We start from the raw sequence: 15,700 nt of genomic DNA on the forward strand, positions 1-15,700 counted from the left end.
TATCAGCTTCTTAAAGCAAATCAAGAATATATTTCCATTGATTTAAAAACATTCCCTTCTTAGAAGTTACCATTTCAATGCCAAGGAAATATTTGAGTGTCCAAAAGGTCTTTGATGGCAAACTTCTACTTGAGGTGTTCTTTAGTAACATAATTTCACTAGCATTATCACTAGTGACAATGAGATCGTCCACATAAATAAGAACGATTAGGGTTCCACTAGGACAAATTCGCATAAAGAGAGATGAATCTGCATTGCTTCTCTTGAAGCCAACTTCCTTAAGAACTGAGCTCAACTTTGAATTCCAAGCACGAAGGGATTGTTTTAATCCCTAAATGGATTTGTGCAGCTTGCAGACTAACTCGGGGTCACTAAATTTAGGATGACCAGGAGGGAGTTTCATGTAAACTTCTTCTTCAAGTTCACCATTCAGAAATGCATTTTTGACATCCATTTGATAAAGAGGCCATGCATGGTTAATTGCAATAGATAACAACACTTGAATTGTGATTCATCTTAGATATAGGAGCAACAGTCTCCTTGTAATCTATCCCAAAAGTTTGAGTAAAACCACGAGCTACCAGTCTAGCCTTGTGTTTTTCCAAGGTGCCATTAGAGTGGAACTTGGTTTTGTACACCCATCTACTTCCCACTGCCCTTTTTCCTGGTGGTAGTTTGATAACACTCCAAATTTTATTGTCATCCAAGGTTTTCAACTCTTCCTTTATAGCTTTCTTCCACTTATCTTGCTGCTTTGCCTTCTGAAAACTTCTTGGTTCAAAAGCATTGGATATGGAATTGAAAAAGGTTGCATGCCTTGGTGCCATCCTTTGGTATGAAAGGTACTCAACAACTGGATACCTTGCATTGTAAGTCACATAATCCAGCAGCCTTTAAGGAGGGTGACGATCACGAGAAGGTTTTTTTCTTCCTTAAGGCAAGATAGGTGATGGTTCTGGGTCCTTAGGAGGTGAGTAGGATGTAGGTGACTGAATTGATGGTTCTAGCAAGGTTTCCTCTTCATGACTTAGAGGATTCTCATATTGTTTGTTAGTGGACATGGATATATTTTCCTCACTGGTTGTTGGACTTGGTAAAGGGAAGATTTCGAAAACATTCTCCCCTTGACTTAAACCCTCCATTGATTGTTTAAAGAAAGGTGTAGTTTCATCAAACTTTACATCCCTTGAGACAATGATTTTCCTTGAAGAAGGATTGTAACACTTGTCACATTTTTGTGTTGAAAAATATCCCAAGAAAACACATTTGCTAGCTCTTGGATCAAGCTTGTCACTGTGTATTGAAGCAACATGAACGTAACAAGTACAACCAAAAATTTTCAAATGAGACATGTCAATATCTTTCTTCCTTTCATGACTTCGTAGGGTGATTTTTGCTCCAACACCCTACTAGGCAGTCTATTGATCAAATAGGTAGCAGAAAGCACCCATTGAGACCAAAACTTCTTGGGAACATTCATATGCAACATTAAGGCTATAGCCTTCTCAAGCAAACCCTTATTTTTTCTTTCGGCCACTCCATTTTGTTGAGGAGTGCCAACACAACTTGTTTGATGAAATATCCCATGGGAACTTAAGTATTGAGACATGTTATTTGACATGTACTCAATGCCATTGTCAAACCTTAAGGTGTGAGTATGACAACCAAAATGAGTTGTTACAAGTTTATGAAAATCTTTAAACACATTCATGACTTCATTCTTGCACTTTAAAAGGTATAACCAAGTAATCCTTGAATAATCATCCACAAATGTTACAAAGTATTTTTAACCATCAAAGGATTCAATTGTAGGTCCCCAGATATCTGAATGAACAAGTTCAAATAATTTACTAGCTCTAGACACTGAGGAATTGAAAGGTAACCTAGTAGAATTGGCGAAGTGATAAGTATCACACTCCAAACTACTTTTACACATTGTGGGCAGTAAAATGGACAAAACATGGTTTGAGGGATGAGCAAGACAATGATGCCAAAGTACTTGTTCCTAAGAAGGGCTTGAGTTGACTTGAAGACTCTTAGGTTTTGGAAGATCCTTTGAAAGATAGTACAACCCATTTAGGAAGAAACCCTCACCAATCTTCCTCTTGGTGACTATATCCTGAAAGACGACCTGATTAGAAGAAAAAACAGCATGACAATTTAGTTGTCTTATGATTTTTCCTACTGATAAAAGGTGAAATAGAAAGGAAGGAACATATAAGGCTGTTGACTCTATTTGATCGGAGATCAACTTAATTTTCCCTTTTCTAACAACTGAGACACCCTTACAATTTGCTACTGACACTTGTGAAGTGTTTTTCATTTTCTCGAAGTCATGTAAATGTGAAGATTTGTTTGTCATATGGTCTGTGGCTATTGAGTCTATTATCCAATAATCATGCATAAGACTAGCATTTAAAGCAGTGGAGAAAGCTTTCAATATACCTAGAATCTGTTTACTTGAGCCTCCATGATCAGAATCAGCAAGAAACCCAGCAAATTTGCTCAGCAAGGCAGAAGGGTTTTCATTTTCAATTCCATTTGTGTTCTCTAGATCTTTACTTTTTTGTCTTCCTTGTAAATAAACAGCAAACTCGTTGATCAAGTTCACTGGATTGGAAGTAAAGTTAAGCAAACTTTCACTTGAGGAAGGAAGAGCAGCTAAAGCTACATGATTAGCTTTGTACAAGGGTGGTTGTGAGTTTCTCTAGAACCCTTTGTTCTTCTGGAAGTTTGGCTTGAGCTCAGGATGTAAAATCCAACATTTTTCAATGGTATGTCCACCATAGTTGCAATGTTTGCACTTCAGGTCAAACCTTCTACCCTTGTCTCTTTTATCATTTGAGAACTTGTGGTTTGAAAAATATGCCCTAGACTCAGGGAAGCTATTTTTGGTTTCAAGATTTATCACTTTCCTTCGAGTTTCTTCACATTGAATAATGGCACATACACTTGAGAAGGAAGGCAACTTACTGTTCATCAGATTGTGACTACGTAGATCTTCATAGTTTGAGCTAAGACTAGCCAAGAGTTGAAAAATCTTATCTTCTTCAGCTCTCTTCAAAAGCACGGAAACATCTGTGGTGTGAGGTCTGTATACATCAAGCTCATTCCACATACTCTTGATATCACCCAAGTGTTAACAAAAGACTTACCTTCTTGTTGCAAACCTGCAAGCTCCCTTTTCAGTTGAAAATTCGGGCAGCATTGTTTTGATTTCCATATCTCGTAGACATTTTCTAGAAATGGAAAGAAGACTCTGAGTAGCAGAAGATTTCAGCTAGTTTCCTTTCCATGGAGTTGAGAAGCCATGACATGACAAGTTGATCCTTGCATAGCCATGTCTCATACAAAGGTGATGAGATTTTAGGTGCCTGAATGGTTCCATTCACGTAACCAAGCTTTGATCTTCCACAGAGAGCAAGTGAAACTACTTGAGACCATGGAAGATAGTTGAACTCATTTAGCAAAACTGAACTGAGTCTTTGATTTGGATTAACTTCTACTTCGATAAAATTTGAAGTGGGTGAAGCACTAGAGCTCGCAGTATCAGGACTAGTAGGATTTTCCTCAACCATTTAAACCAGCTATGGAAAAAAAAAAGAAAAAAAAAAAAAGAGGTTGAAGAAGATATGCAAAGATAGGCCACTATGGTCACTGCTCTGATACCATATTGAATTTCAAGGTTTGTATAATTATCGTGAACTTTACAAGAGAGAGAACAAAGCTCTTATAAAGAGCCGAAGAACAAATTACATTTTAGTGGATTTTAGCCATTGCCTACCACATGATTTCTGCCCTAAAAACTAGACACAACAAGGACTAAACAAATAACAATATACAAGTAAGGAAATCCCAGATTTAAGGGAAAAAACATTGACAAAGAGAGAAGTATGGTTGAACAAGAAATGAGATGACAAGTTGGAAAGTTGTAGCCATCACTTCAACCCATAATTTGGCTATAATGATAATTACAACCAATACTTGTGATTTTGATCTATTCCAATAGAAAATGTAACTAAATCATATATTTGAATTTTCTCCAAATCTGGTAAGGCTGGTTACTCACTAGAAACAATTTTGCAAGGTCATTCCTAATCGACAATCCAACAACATTTGCCGTTTAATCATGTGATCCTTGGCAAGCAACATTAAATACTAACTAAAAACAACAACATTAAGTAAGGGATGGAAAGGGAGGTGCAAGTCCTATATGTCAAAAACAATTACGAAGTTAGAATGATTGAATGATAACGTTTAAGTGTTTTGGAGTGAAGGTATATCAACCGACGCTTGTGTTATGAACTAAAGGCCTCGTTTAGTACAAGAGACTGGATTAAAATGAATAAGCCACGATTTTCAAGGTAGAAGATGGAGTTGAAAATCAAAGTAATAAACGGACGAATAAACAAACTATGAAAATAAAATATTATTAACAGGAAAACCAAATAAAAAGATTGACAAGACGACTACAAACTGAAGACTACAAACGGATAGGCAGGTAGGCACTGCTAAAACAGACAACATGTAGGCTCCACCACAAGCAGGCAGGCAGGCTCCAACAAGCAAACAGGCAGGCAGGCTTCAACAAGTAAACATGCAAATATGCAGGCATTCAGGCTCCAACAAGCGGGTAAACAGGCATGCAAGCAAGCCTCTATCATCCATCTGTAGTAAATTCTTGCTCATTTATTTATTTTTTGATTAATTGCATTGTCATTATTATTAGTAGTTTGTACGTAATTTCTATTAATGTTATCAATAAATCATATTTTCTGTTTTGTTTCCAACAAACTTGAGTAACAACGATGTGGGAGGCATGCCTTGAAGAAAACAATTTGAAAACCACTATTATGCTTTGGAATAATAATGGTTGTGTATTTTAATTACTTAGGAGTTTGTTATGTTATTTTGGGAGTTGTAAGGGTGTCATGGAAACTTGAGGTCTATTAATTTGTAAACCCTTATAAATATTGTACTACAAAGCCTTGAAGGGGACTTGATTAATTAAAAATATATTTGCTTTGTGCAACTGAAGAAAGTACTTTCCTCTTTCTCAAATCAAGCGTTTGGCTTGGTTGTGTGACTAAAGCCACGATTAGCAACATTGAGTGAGCTTCGTTGCCTCTGGTTGAGCGCATCCCAGGTTATTTATTCCCGTCTCCTCGAGACCCTTGGTTTTTTCGTGCATCAAGTAGTATCAGAGCAAGTTTTTTGCTGTGTTAGAAGATCATGAGTGATATTTTCTATTCGTTTGAATATGAAATGATTGAAGAGATTAGTTTGGTTGATGAAATTTCCCCAAAATTTATGACAAGTACGTTGATGATGACGAAGAAGTCAATGAGAACTTGATTGATTGGACTTCTACACCAATTTTTGACAAGCAAAATGATCATTACAAGTATGCGATCAAGGTGGCTAATCAAGAGTGTTGTAGGCAGCTTGAGGTCACTTGTTTTTCATATTGGGATTCTGTCCTAATTTTTGTTGACTATCATGGAGATGCAGGTAAGAGTTCACTGTTTGAACAACACTATGGACAACTCACAAAGAATGAAAAATCTATTGGATTCATCTTTCATGATTACATTTGGGATGAGGTAATTGCCTTGTGATTTGGGCAAGAAAAAATGTTTGGTTGAGAAAGCACGTATGCATTACTAATATTTTGGTAGAAAAACAGGATTATTGGATAAGGAAGCATATAGCCATCATGATTTTTTTAGTAGAAGAAGAGGCATAATGTATCCACGATGGAAGAAGAAAGGATACTATGAATTTTCTTCTTTTTGCAATATCGTGCAGATTGTGATTATTTTGCTAAATCTTTGTGGTGGAAAATATTGATTGGACACCCAAAGGGTCGAAGAAGACCAAACAAAAAACTCGAGGACGAGTTTTCTTCGAGAAAAAGAGAATGATGTGGGAGGCATGCCTTGAAGAAAACAATTTGAAAACCACTATTATGCTTGGAATAATAAAGGTTGTGTATTTTAATTGCTTAGGAATTTGAGAGTTGTAAGGATGTCATAGAAACTTGAAGTCTATTAAACCCCTATAATTATTGCGCTACAAAGGTTTGAAGGGAACTTGATTAATTAAAAATATATTTGCTTTGTGCAACTAAAGAAAGTATTTTCCTCCTTCTCAAATCAAGCGCGTTTGGCCTGGTTGTGTGAGTGAATCCACAATTAGCAACGTTGAGCAAGCTCCATTGCCCCTGGTTGAGTGCATCCTAGGTTATTTATCCCCATCTCCTCAAGACTCTTGGTTCTTTCCTGCATCAAAGAAAGTTGAGATGTGTTTGCTTGGGTCTTGTTGGAAGTTAGCCGATCAAGCTTGTTGATTGATTCCACTTCCAGAAGAAAATATTTTTCTGCTTTAATGTAACACACAATGGAAATTTCCAAGACCTCAAAAGATTTTAATAAATAAATTCCTTCACATCATCATCATCCACTCTATATGCAGACCATATAGTTTCTATTGCGTTATATATAACTTTCATAGTCATCTCATACTCATTTGGCCACATTCACAAATGATATGTACTTGTTTAAATATCCCACATCGACCGTACATCTAAGAAAATAAGGGTTTAAATATCGTAACCTCACTCCAACTAATACCGAGACCTTTTGTGATAAAACCTCACATCTGACGGATTGTGTAGGTGATAATTACCAAGTTAGGATAGATCGGTATTGTTGGAAGTGGACCTTTGGTCTATCTCTCTGATAATTCGACATGGTATCAGTGCCAGGAAGCAGACCCGTATTGCCACGTAATGGGTGGGTCCTTTTGGCCCCGCACGATGATGGTGGTCCCTTGGCCCCATATGTAAGGTGAGTCATCTTGGCTTCACATAATTGTTGATGTGTGGATCTCACATGTGACCCACTATTAGGGTCCAATGTGAGGGGGCGTGTTGAGATATCCCACATCGATCGTACATCTGAGAAAAGAAAAGTTTAAATATCCTAACCCTACTCCAATTAATACTGAGGCCTTTTGTGATAAAACCTCACACTTAACGAATTGTGCATGTGATCCCTTGGCCCCATGTGTGGGATAAGTCCTCTTGGCTCCACATGGTTGTTGATGTGTGGATCTCATGTGCAACCCACTATTAGGGTCCCAAGTGAGGGGGCACGTTGAGATATCCCACATCAATCGTACCTCTGAGAAAAGAAGAGTTTAAGTATCCTAACCCCACTCCAATTAATACTGAGACCTTTTGTGATAAAATCTCACATCTGACGGATTGTGCATATGGTAATTACCAAGTTGGGAATAGTACCTGTGTCATTGGAAGTGGCTTTTGGTCTGTCTCTTTGTTAGTTCGACATTAGTTTCCTCCGAAGCTTTGCAAATGTAATTTTATTTGAAACAATTAAAGGAAAACTAATGATAAGAGCTCCAAAACTTTGAGTTGTAACCAAAAATAACCTTGTAACTTTATTTAATGGTTAGTAAAGAGCCCAATACTAAATCAGTTCAACTAGGATGGCCCAACCAAAATAACATGTTGATTTGTCAAGGATGGCCCAACTAGTGGCTTTGCTACTGTAATCCACACTTCCGCCGGAGGGAGGGGGGACTCATAGAAGTATTTTGCCTCTCTGAACATCATCATGTGATTCACCAACGTTAGGAATCGAACCCCCGACATGTCGTGCAGAACAGTGGTTTACATAGTTTACTATTTCATTGATGTTGATTTTGTTTATGTACTTATTTATTCATAGTTACATATTATGACTTATGTTACGAAATATTAGTTATATCGTCAACAATCATTAATCATTATCATCATAAATAAATCAATAACACTACGTGATGATATAACTGACACACTCTAATTTTTTTTTATGAAATGTACCTTAATTATATCCTATATTTGGATGCAAGAACATGTTAGCTTATGGAGCACATGCATAATAACATACTCAGCAAAATCTGACCAACAGACTAGTAGTCTAATCGTATCAAAAGGACGAGTTTTATGTTTTTTTCCAGTTGCTCTCATATATTGTGATTGGTGGCTAACGGGCTTGGGTTAGCCTCCTTTAGGGGTAGTTATTGAAAAAGAATTTTATTGGGGGTTAGGCTTTAATCAGCTCGTGTTTTTAATGTTTGTAAGGCTGTGATACGAATAGTTTTATCCTAATGGTTAAATCTCAAATTATTTTGGTTAAATAAAAATTCAGGGGGATTTTTGGTTAATAAAAAATTGACCCAAACCCTCTTCATTAAAATTTGCAACAATTAATCATTTTGTTTTGCAATTTTTGTATGTTGAGTCAGTCCACCTCCCACCATAGCTTATCTAAATTGTCAAACTAGACTGCTTCCTAGAATATAATCAAAACAAAAAGAAAAGAAAAAAGTGAAAAGAGTGCTTCCTACCAAAGGAAAATGGAAAGAAAAACGGTTTTTTTTTTTTTTAGTATATTGATATTTTTATACTAAGGAGAAGGGAAGTTCGGCTAAGCCACACAATAGTCAGCCTAATTTGAAAAGAAAAACGGTTTGTTATCAATAAGGTGTGCCTTTTCTACAAATCATTATCTTTAAATGTCATATTTAGTTTGCCTTACCTTAAAATTGTGTAAGAGCTAAAATGGACGAACAACTTCATAGATCTAGAAATTTGAATCTTATTGAGAATTATAACATTTTTCCACTGATGTTAAACTTGTATACCTATAAATCAATCAATAAAATGAACCATCTACCCTCATCGTCACTTAGGGCTGCACAAATCTCACTGTTTCTCACAAGTTTCCACGATTTCTTACGTCTACGGTTTTGCCTTTCGATTCTCTAATTCTTCATCTAATAGGATTTTCTGTTTTTTTAGTTTGTTTGATGTTTAATTTGAGAGTATTTGTGTCTATTTAAGTGTGATTTTTGGTTATATTTGAAAGTTTTTATAAAAACTAACATTGTTGAAATTAAGGGCCACTTCTTGACTTTATTTGATAATTTCTCTTTTGGATATGTATTCTATACAATTATTACTTTTTGCTAAATGATCATATAGGGTTGAGCCACATTCAAGTAACCAACCTACTTATCGCTATTGGACAAGTTTAAATTTTGAGATTTGTGTCCGTCCACTACATAAAACTCAAAATTTAAACTCATTTAACGACAATAAATAGAGTCACGGGCATCGTCATCACCTGAGGTTGGTGAACATTGGTTAGAGAAGTATTACTAGAATAACCCGTTGGCACTGAAAGATACCATAGTACTTTTTTTTTTTTTTTTTTTTTTTTCAAATCAATGTAGCTCTTACGTAAACGAAATTTACACACGTCCCACATCAATCCCAGAATTCCTTGATTCTCATCCCATAAGGGAGCTGAATTGTAATGTAATTCCCATAACATCCCACCATCCTCCCACTCTCTCACCTAAATGTTGGTAAGGAAATGCATGAATCCATCGATATCATTCGTTTTGTGTGAATCAAGCACCCCTAAAAAGCACTTTACAAGTACAAGCAAATTGGGAAGTAAATCTTCGACATAGATTTTGAGTCTTCACCCCCTAACAATGTTACCATTGACATCATAATTCAAGTTTCAAGCGTGATGGGACTGTAGAATGTCTACATTTCCAAATATTTTTCTTATGTTTTAAATGCTATCTGAATGCATATACATTTTTAATGGTATCAGGAAATCTGAAAAGATCGCTACCTCATTCATGTTGACTCTTTCGCTCCTAGTGCTCGAACAAGGGGTAACTTGGCATATTCGTCCAAAGCCCTAAAAGCAACTGAGGCGATGTTAGTTACAAGCATTCCCTTTTCCGGTTCTTGTCACAATAGAAACAGCTTCAATACCTACAGAAAATGAAAGTGTTTTGAAATTGACCCAAATGATATCATTCTAACTAAATTGAATGCTCAAGCTATAATTTTTATTTACTAGTATGTGCATGTGTGGGATGCGGGATGTGAACTATGAGGCCTCTTTCGAGGAGAAATGTGGCAACATCCGGTGATCCGATCTTTTCACGTGGTTACTTAGTAAAGGGTTATCAAGGTCAAGGTTAAGCATCCGCATGAATAGATAGTGTTTAACTTTGAGTACAGCCTTCAAAGGCAAGTAAAACTCCTCATAAATGCTTACTTAGACTCTTTTTACTTTACTCAATTGATGGTAAGGCATATATTCCGAAAACAAAGAGTAGAATTCATTTATTTTGGTTGTTAATTCAGTTCAAAGTATTGTCCACAAAGAAGAGGCTGAGGTAGGGTGGCTGAAATTTACTTCCTCCTCTTTGGACCAACGATGATCAGATCAAAGATCAACTTGATCATCACTGGATAGACAACATTCAGAATGATATCAAAGTTCTAACTAATTATCAAACTAATAATCGTGAAGCAAATCCTATGAAAACTATACACATCTACTATCAACTGGAATGGCATTCTGGCAATGATTATGGCACATGATTCATATTTCAAGATATCGTCATTCACCAAGACAAAATCCTTGCTAACAGTCAAAAACTCATTCTAAGAGCATGCAATCTAGAACAATTGTAGGCCATATAAAAATGCTTAGGATATCCTATACATTTTAACCAAGTTTTCCACAGTATTTGACCAAGATAGGACTTTCAATAATAAATAAGGAACGCTTTTTTGTTTTTATTTTTATCCCCTTTTGACATACAACTGAATTGTGAATCTTATTCCACTTTAGGAATTGTCAATATTTATAAGATAATATATGAGCGTCAAAGCGGTAAAATTACCTTTCAGTCTTCATCCTGCTCGGGTACAATGTGTTTACCACTTTTTCTTAACTTGAATAAAATACAAACGGTACTGCATAAAGAGAACCATTCAAAAGCACATTTTTATAGAACTAAAAGTATGTTAGCACTTCCAGAAAGTAATATCTAAATAATTGCAAGCCCGTATTGATTTTCTAGCCATGGTAACAGAGGTAAGACAATATACAAACTGGAAGAGTGCAAGTGAGGCAGCAGCCGTGCATTATTAATTGCAAAAGTCCATAGACATTAGATATTATAAAATCTAATTATGTGTCTCCATAAGCTAGGCCAGAAACAATATTCTAGCCGCTGTTAAAAGACTTTCTTACTAAATTATGCAAGCAGATACAAATTATGATAATCCCCAAACAGTTCTCCTACAATCAAGTGTTCATTACAAAAATATGATTTGTTTGAAACATGAATACTATCACCTAAGTCTGATACGACGAAGTATGATTTTCAAAAATGTTACATACAGTTGGCTCAGTTTACATTTAATATTTATACTATTTCATCTAAATAAGCCATGTTGCCTGAGAGGGTTATATTTTTGAGCAATTGATTAAAATGGTTTCGAAAGTATTGTAAGGTCATTTTCAGTTTAGCATACAGCACATTGACTTCTTAATGACTGAGATAAGTTCAAGCAAATCTACAGCTTACCAAGCAAAAAAACAGTGAGCATCAAACCAAGGGTAGCTTGAACTGAACAACGATTGTTCAAGCGTAGTGGTGTCTGCCATTGCTTCCGTGGACTTTGCAATTGCTTCTGAGATGCACCAACCCGACCAAACATCTGCAAAGACAATCTATGAGTTTTTCTAAAAATTAATAAAAAATAAACAAACAAAAAAAATCTATCAACTGAAAGAAAGCAAAGGAGAGAGGATGAAAAGAACAAAAACCAAATTCGTTCTTTTCTTTCTCCTTGCATGTGAAAGATATATTGCCTTTTATTCACATGTTATAATCAACTCTTCCCTTCAAGTACGTAATAATCTGACCTGGTTGAACAAATTAACTGCTCCAGTTCCCAGATGCAATTGCCCACACTTTTGCCTCCAGAAGACAAGTTTAGATCCTTTTTCTTTGGGTGTGTCCTCATATCCCGGAATTAGATTTCTTCTCCGTTCAACTTCATCCGCTATTACAATCCTCAGCTCACCGTAATTTGGTGAGCTGCATGCCTTCCTTGTATTAGTTGTTTTTTCTGTATCATAAAATATATCATCCCTCATTCCTGCAATTTCTTTTCCTTTCGATTCCATGACGAAATTTGGATCCTTGGAAAGAGTAATAACATCTTTAACACCCTTTATTTCATCAGAGATGTCTCCATTGCATGCAGCACTAGATTTAAGGTTCATCTCTTTTCTTCTAATGTCACTTTCCCCAGAGCTGCTCCTACAAGGTCCTAGTTCTAGACATTCATTTTTGGCAGTTTGCTTACTTTGGGATGTCCCAGAGAGAAATGCAGCAAAATCATCATGTTCTTCTTCATCCAGCTGTACCCATCGAAGGGGTTGCTTTCCTTCCACACTAAACGATTCCCTTAGTGCTGCTTCAACTTGGGAAATTTGGTTTTCAATAGCAGTAATAAATTGTCCATGTCTAGCTGCTGTATGATCATCACCACGTTGTCCATAGCTCAATCTGACAGCCTTCTCAAACTCTTCCAACTAAAACGCATTCACAATTCAACACGACAGAATACAGTTAGAAAAAGTGCAATACCAGCTAAACCACTTATATAAAACACTTTCTCTGATTTCTAATTGGTAATAATATCTAACAGTCCAAATCAGGATTGAAATGCTAACAGAGATTGGCGGCAAAGAAAGTATATATCTCATCTTAGGGAACAAAATATCCAACAATGGTTAAAGCTGAGATGAGTTTTTTCACTTTCAAAAGAATCGATGGAAAACTTATCTAACTTGGATTCTTCCTTGTTCAACTTTATTAACAATCACCAGGATAGTATCGATACAATCATAAATTCTGATCATATTTTTGTACAGTGAATAAACAAGAGAGGAAGAAGAGTAGATAGCTGAAGAGAGACAAGAGACATACCTGCCATTTGGCAGTACCTAAAGCAGTTTGCAGCTCCCTACAGAGTTCATCCAAATGTTTTGGTGCTAGCCTTTCACTCCTCTGTCGAACCCATACCCTGTACGTAGATTCCATTCTGGAAAACAAAATAAACGGAAAATAAAAGGGGGAGTTAGAGAATAAGTTATTTTGAGTACCAATTTTACTGAGCTTTCTAAAAAAACATATATCAAGATGGTGGTAGTTTTCAAGTATCCGAAAACGAGAATGGGCTCCCTATGCAAAACTTATAGAGAGAGTAGCAGTATAGTACCACTAAATCCCTATAGGGTGGTCTACCATCTACCATCACCTTCACAGTGCAATCACCAAACATGACTGGCTCACAAAGTCATCCAACCTCATGAGAGCATTTCCCTTAATGATTAGAATACAAACAATTTATCATTTCCCCATTCCCAGTACAGTTGAGAATATTTTTTCTTATCATCCAAAATGAAGGGTAAAATCACGCTAACGCACTCCATTACAGCGTACAGAAGCTATATCCGTAAACAAGTTATCATTTCCAAACCATCATGAGAGAGTATTCATCATAAACCTATCTAGAATTTCAAATTCAACCCACAATAAACATCAGGCACATCATCAAAACTTTGAAAAAATGGGAAAAGGGAAGAGAAACACACAACCCAGAGTTCCAACAAATTGACACTCAAAAACCAGCAGTACAACCGCCCAAATGAAAAATTTTCCAACAAATTATATAATTTAAGCACCATGAAAGATAAAGCACAAACAATTAATGCGTATTTCACTTCGAAAAATCTCGCAAAAACATAATTAAAAAAACCCATATCCAATTTCCAATAACACAGTCTAAATAAACACAGAAACCAATCAAAGCAGCTGAACCCACATAATAAAAATTATAAATAAATAAAATAAAATTAGGAAAAACAAAAAACAATGAAAAGCAGAGGGAAAACATGAACATACATGTCAGCTGATTCTTGGACCTCCTCAGCTGCAGGAAAGAAGACGTCCTTTTTCCAAAGATCAAAACTGCTTGCGACCATCATCTTGATTCTTCACCAACAACAAAAACCGACAATGAAATTGAAAACAAGGACCCCCAATTCCCTTCCGAGCCTTCAAAGTTCAAGCTAACGAAAAAATGCTTCAAAATTTTTCACATAAACGGGTATTTATGATGCTCTGGCAGGTGGTTTTTTGTTGCTTGGCCGTCTCCTTTCCTCTCTTCTCTTCTTCGCTAGGGAGGAAGCAAAGAAGGAAGAGAAAGAAGAAAGAAAGGTCACAGACAGAGAGAGAGGAGACGTAATATTTATTTCTCTTTTTTCTCACTACATTCTTTCCTCTGTATCTTTGTGTCTATGTTTCTTTCTTTTTCTTTTTCTTTATTTCAAAAAAATATTTAATATTCAACCAAAACAAATATTAAATAAAACCTATAGTATAAGGTGGTAATCTGCTGCAGCAGCCAAAGAAAGATGTAGCAAGTCATCACTGAGATTTGTTCCTGTGATTCTATAACATCAAGTCTTGAACGAGCGTCAATTAATGATACAGTCCCATGGTAATTTTATAGCATTTAAGTTGGCATTAAGTGAATAGCTAGTTCGTTTCGATATCAATTTATTCTTAAATCCGTCAAAGAAATCTAATTTGTTTTGCAATCAAAATACTGAATGTAAACTAGTTAGCCAATTACTACTTAATACAACGGATTAATGATATTTATCATCATTTGTAAGTGAGAGGTCTTAGGTTTGATTCTCGCCTAAGGCGAATTTGAACCACATTATTGTTAGCCTATTGTGAAGCTTAGCATACCCTATTTCTCCATAAATATAGACAATTTCGTTTGTTAAAAAAAAAAAAAAACCTATTTAGCCAATTTTCGATTACTTTTTTTGACAAAACTGCCTTATAAATATTTTTTTAAACAAACGATATTATTTACATTAAAGAGGTGGAGAAGTAGGCTGAGTCTCACAATGAGCTAACAATAATGTAGTTCAAATTTGTTTTTAACGATAATCGAACTTAAAATTTTTTACTTATAAATAAAGAAGAATATCACTAGATCAAATTGCTAAATGACAATTGCCCTATATTTTGTAGGTACGTGAACTTTATATTGGTTGGCAGGAGATGATGTCGGCGGTTGGAGACAGGTCAAGAAGAACTAATAGACAAAAAAGGGATGGTGGGCAGCCCACTCGGCTACAGCCAATGTGTGCGCTTCTTATTGGGACTTTGCCAGCTCGGTCCTCACAACATTACCAAAATGGGTGATGAGTCACATTATGCCATCTCAACTCCATTATCAATTAATTTTACACATTTAAAACAATATCTGACGATTTTGTTTTGTTTTGGATTTTTTTTTCAGTTTAAACTCTACATTTGTGAATAATTCAACTCTAATACTTTAAATTTGATTATGATTAATCCATCACAAGTGCAGATGTGACTCAAACTCACGAGATATTCTTTCATATATCTAAGTCACTAAATAATAATTGTCTACTGAATGAGTAGTGCACCTTTTTAGCATGTAATAAAAACTAAGATCAAGCGATGAATTTTTATTTAACTCATGTAAATTTACACAAGCGATATAGAAAGAGCATGTGCACTCTAGCCAATGCGGCTACACTCACACCTGCATCTTAATGCAAGTATTACAAATAATTCATTGAGATGGATACAACTCTTAAATTTGTTTCCTTCTTTAGCGGTCATAGTTAGATTAATCACACATAATCCAAAAATCCTAATTAATTTCTAAGACGTGAAGTATGATGATGGA

General features: G+C 35.7%; 1 protein-coding gene and 1 long non-coding RNA gene across 4 annotated transcripts; both read right to left on the minus strand.

Annotated features, from left to right (window-relative positions):
- Positions 1 to 6,093: 6,093 nt before the first annotated feature.
- On the minus strand, positions 6,094 to 7,410 carry LOC148691765 (uncharacterized). Its single transcript, XR_015954826.1, has 2 exons — positions 7,304 to 7,410; positions 6,094 to 6,281 (listed from the first exon to the last, which is right to left on the minus strand). It is a non-coding gene; the product is annotated as an uncharacterized LOC148691765 (long non-coding RNA).
- A 2,034-nt stretch (positions 7,411 to 9,444) lies between these two features.
- On the minus strand, positions 9,445 to 14,450 carry LOC137737791 (uncharacterized). 3 transcript variants are annotated; one of them, XM_068477346.2, is made up of 6 exons: positions 13,864 to 14,450; positions 12,886 to 13,000; positions 11,814 to 12,488; positions 11,473 to 11,605; positions 10,783 to 10,855; positions 9,445 to 9,859 (listed from the first exon to the last, which is right to left on the minus strand). In XM_068477346.2, the coding sequence occupies exons 1-5, from the start codon at positions 13,944 to 13,946 to the stop codon at positions 10,830 to 10,832; spliced, it is 1,032 nt and encodes a 343-aa protein (XP_068333447.2). In that variant the 5' UTR covers positions 13,947 to 14,450; the 3' UTR covers positions 9,445 to 9,859; positions 10,783 to 10,829. The 3 variants fall into 3 exon arrangements, with proteins under 3 accessions (XP_068333447.2, XP_068333448.2, XP_088538792.1); XM_068477347.2 differs by having other exon boundaries at positions 9,445 to 9,792; positions 13,864 to 14,437; XM_088682666.1 differs by having other exon boundaries at positions 9,445 to 9,782; positions 13,864 to 14,269.
- Positions 14,451 to 15,700: the final 1,250 nt, after the last annotated feature.

The sequence above is a fragment of the Pyrus communis genome, chromosome 13 (assembly GCF_041283825.1).
Source record: "Pyrus communis isolate YQ-2024b chromosome 13, ASM4128382v1, whole genome shotgun sequence".
Classification (NCBI taxonomy): Eukaryota; Viridiplantae; Streptophyta; class Magnoliopsida; order Rosales; family Rosaceae; genus Pyrus; species Pyrus communis.

Coding starts and splice junctions, on each gene's coding strand:
- LOC137737791 (XM_068477346.2), bottom strand. CDS start 13,946: ATGATGGTCGCAAGCAGTTTTGATCTTTGGAAAAAGGACGTCTTCTTT. Junction 12,489..12,885: donor TAGGTACTGCCAAATGGCAG/GTATGTCTCTTG, acceptor AATGCGTTTTAG/TTGGAAGAGTTTGAGAAGGC. Junction 10,856..11,472: donor GCTCACTGTTTTTTTGCTTG/GTAAGCTGTAGA, acceptor CTCTTTATGCAG/TACCGTTTGTATTTTATTCA.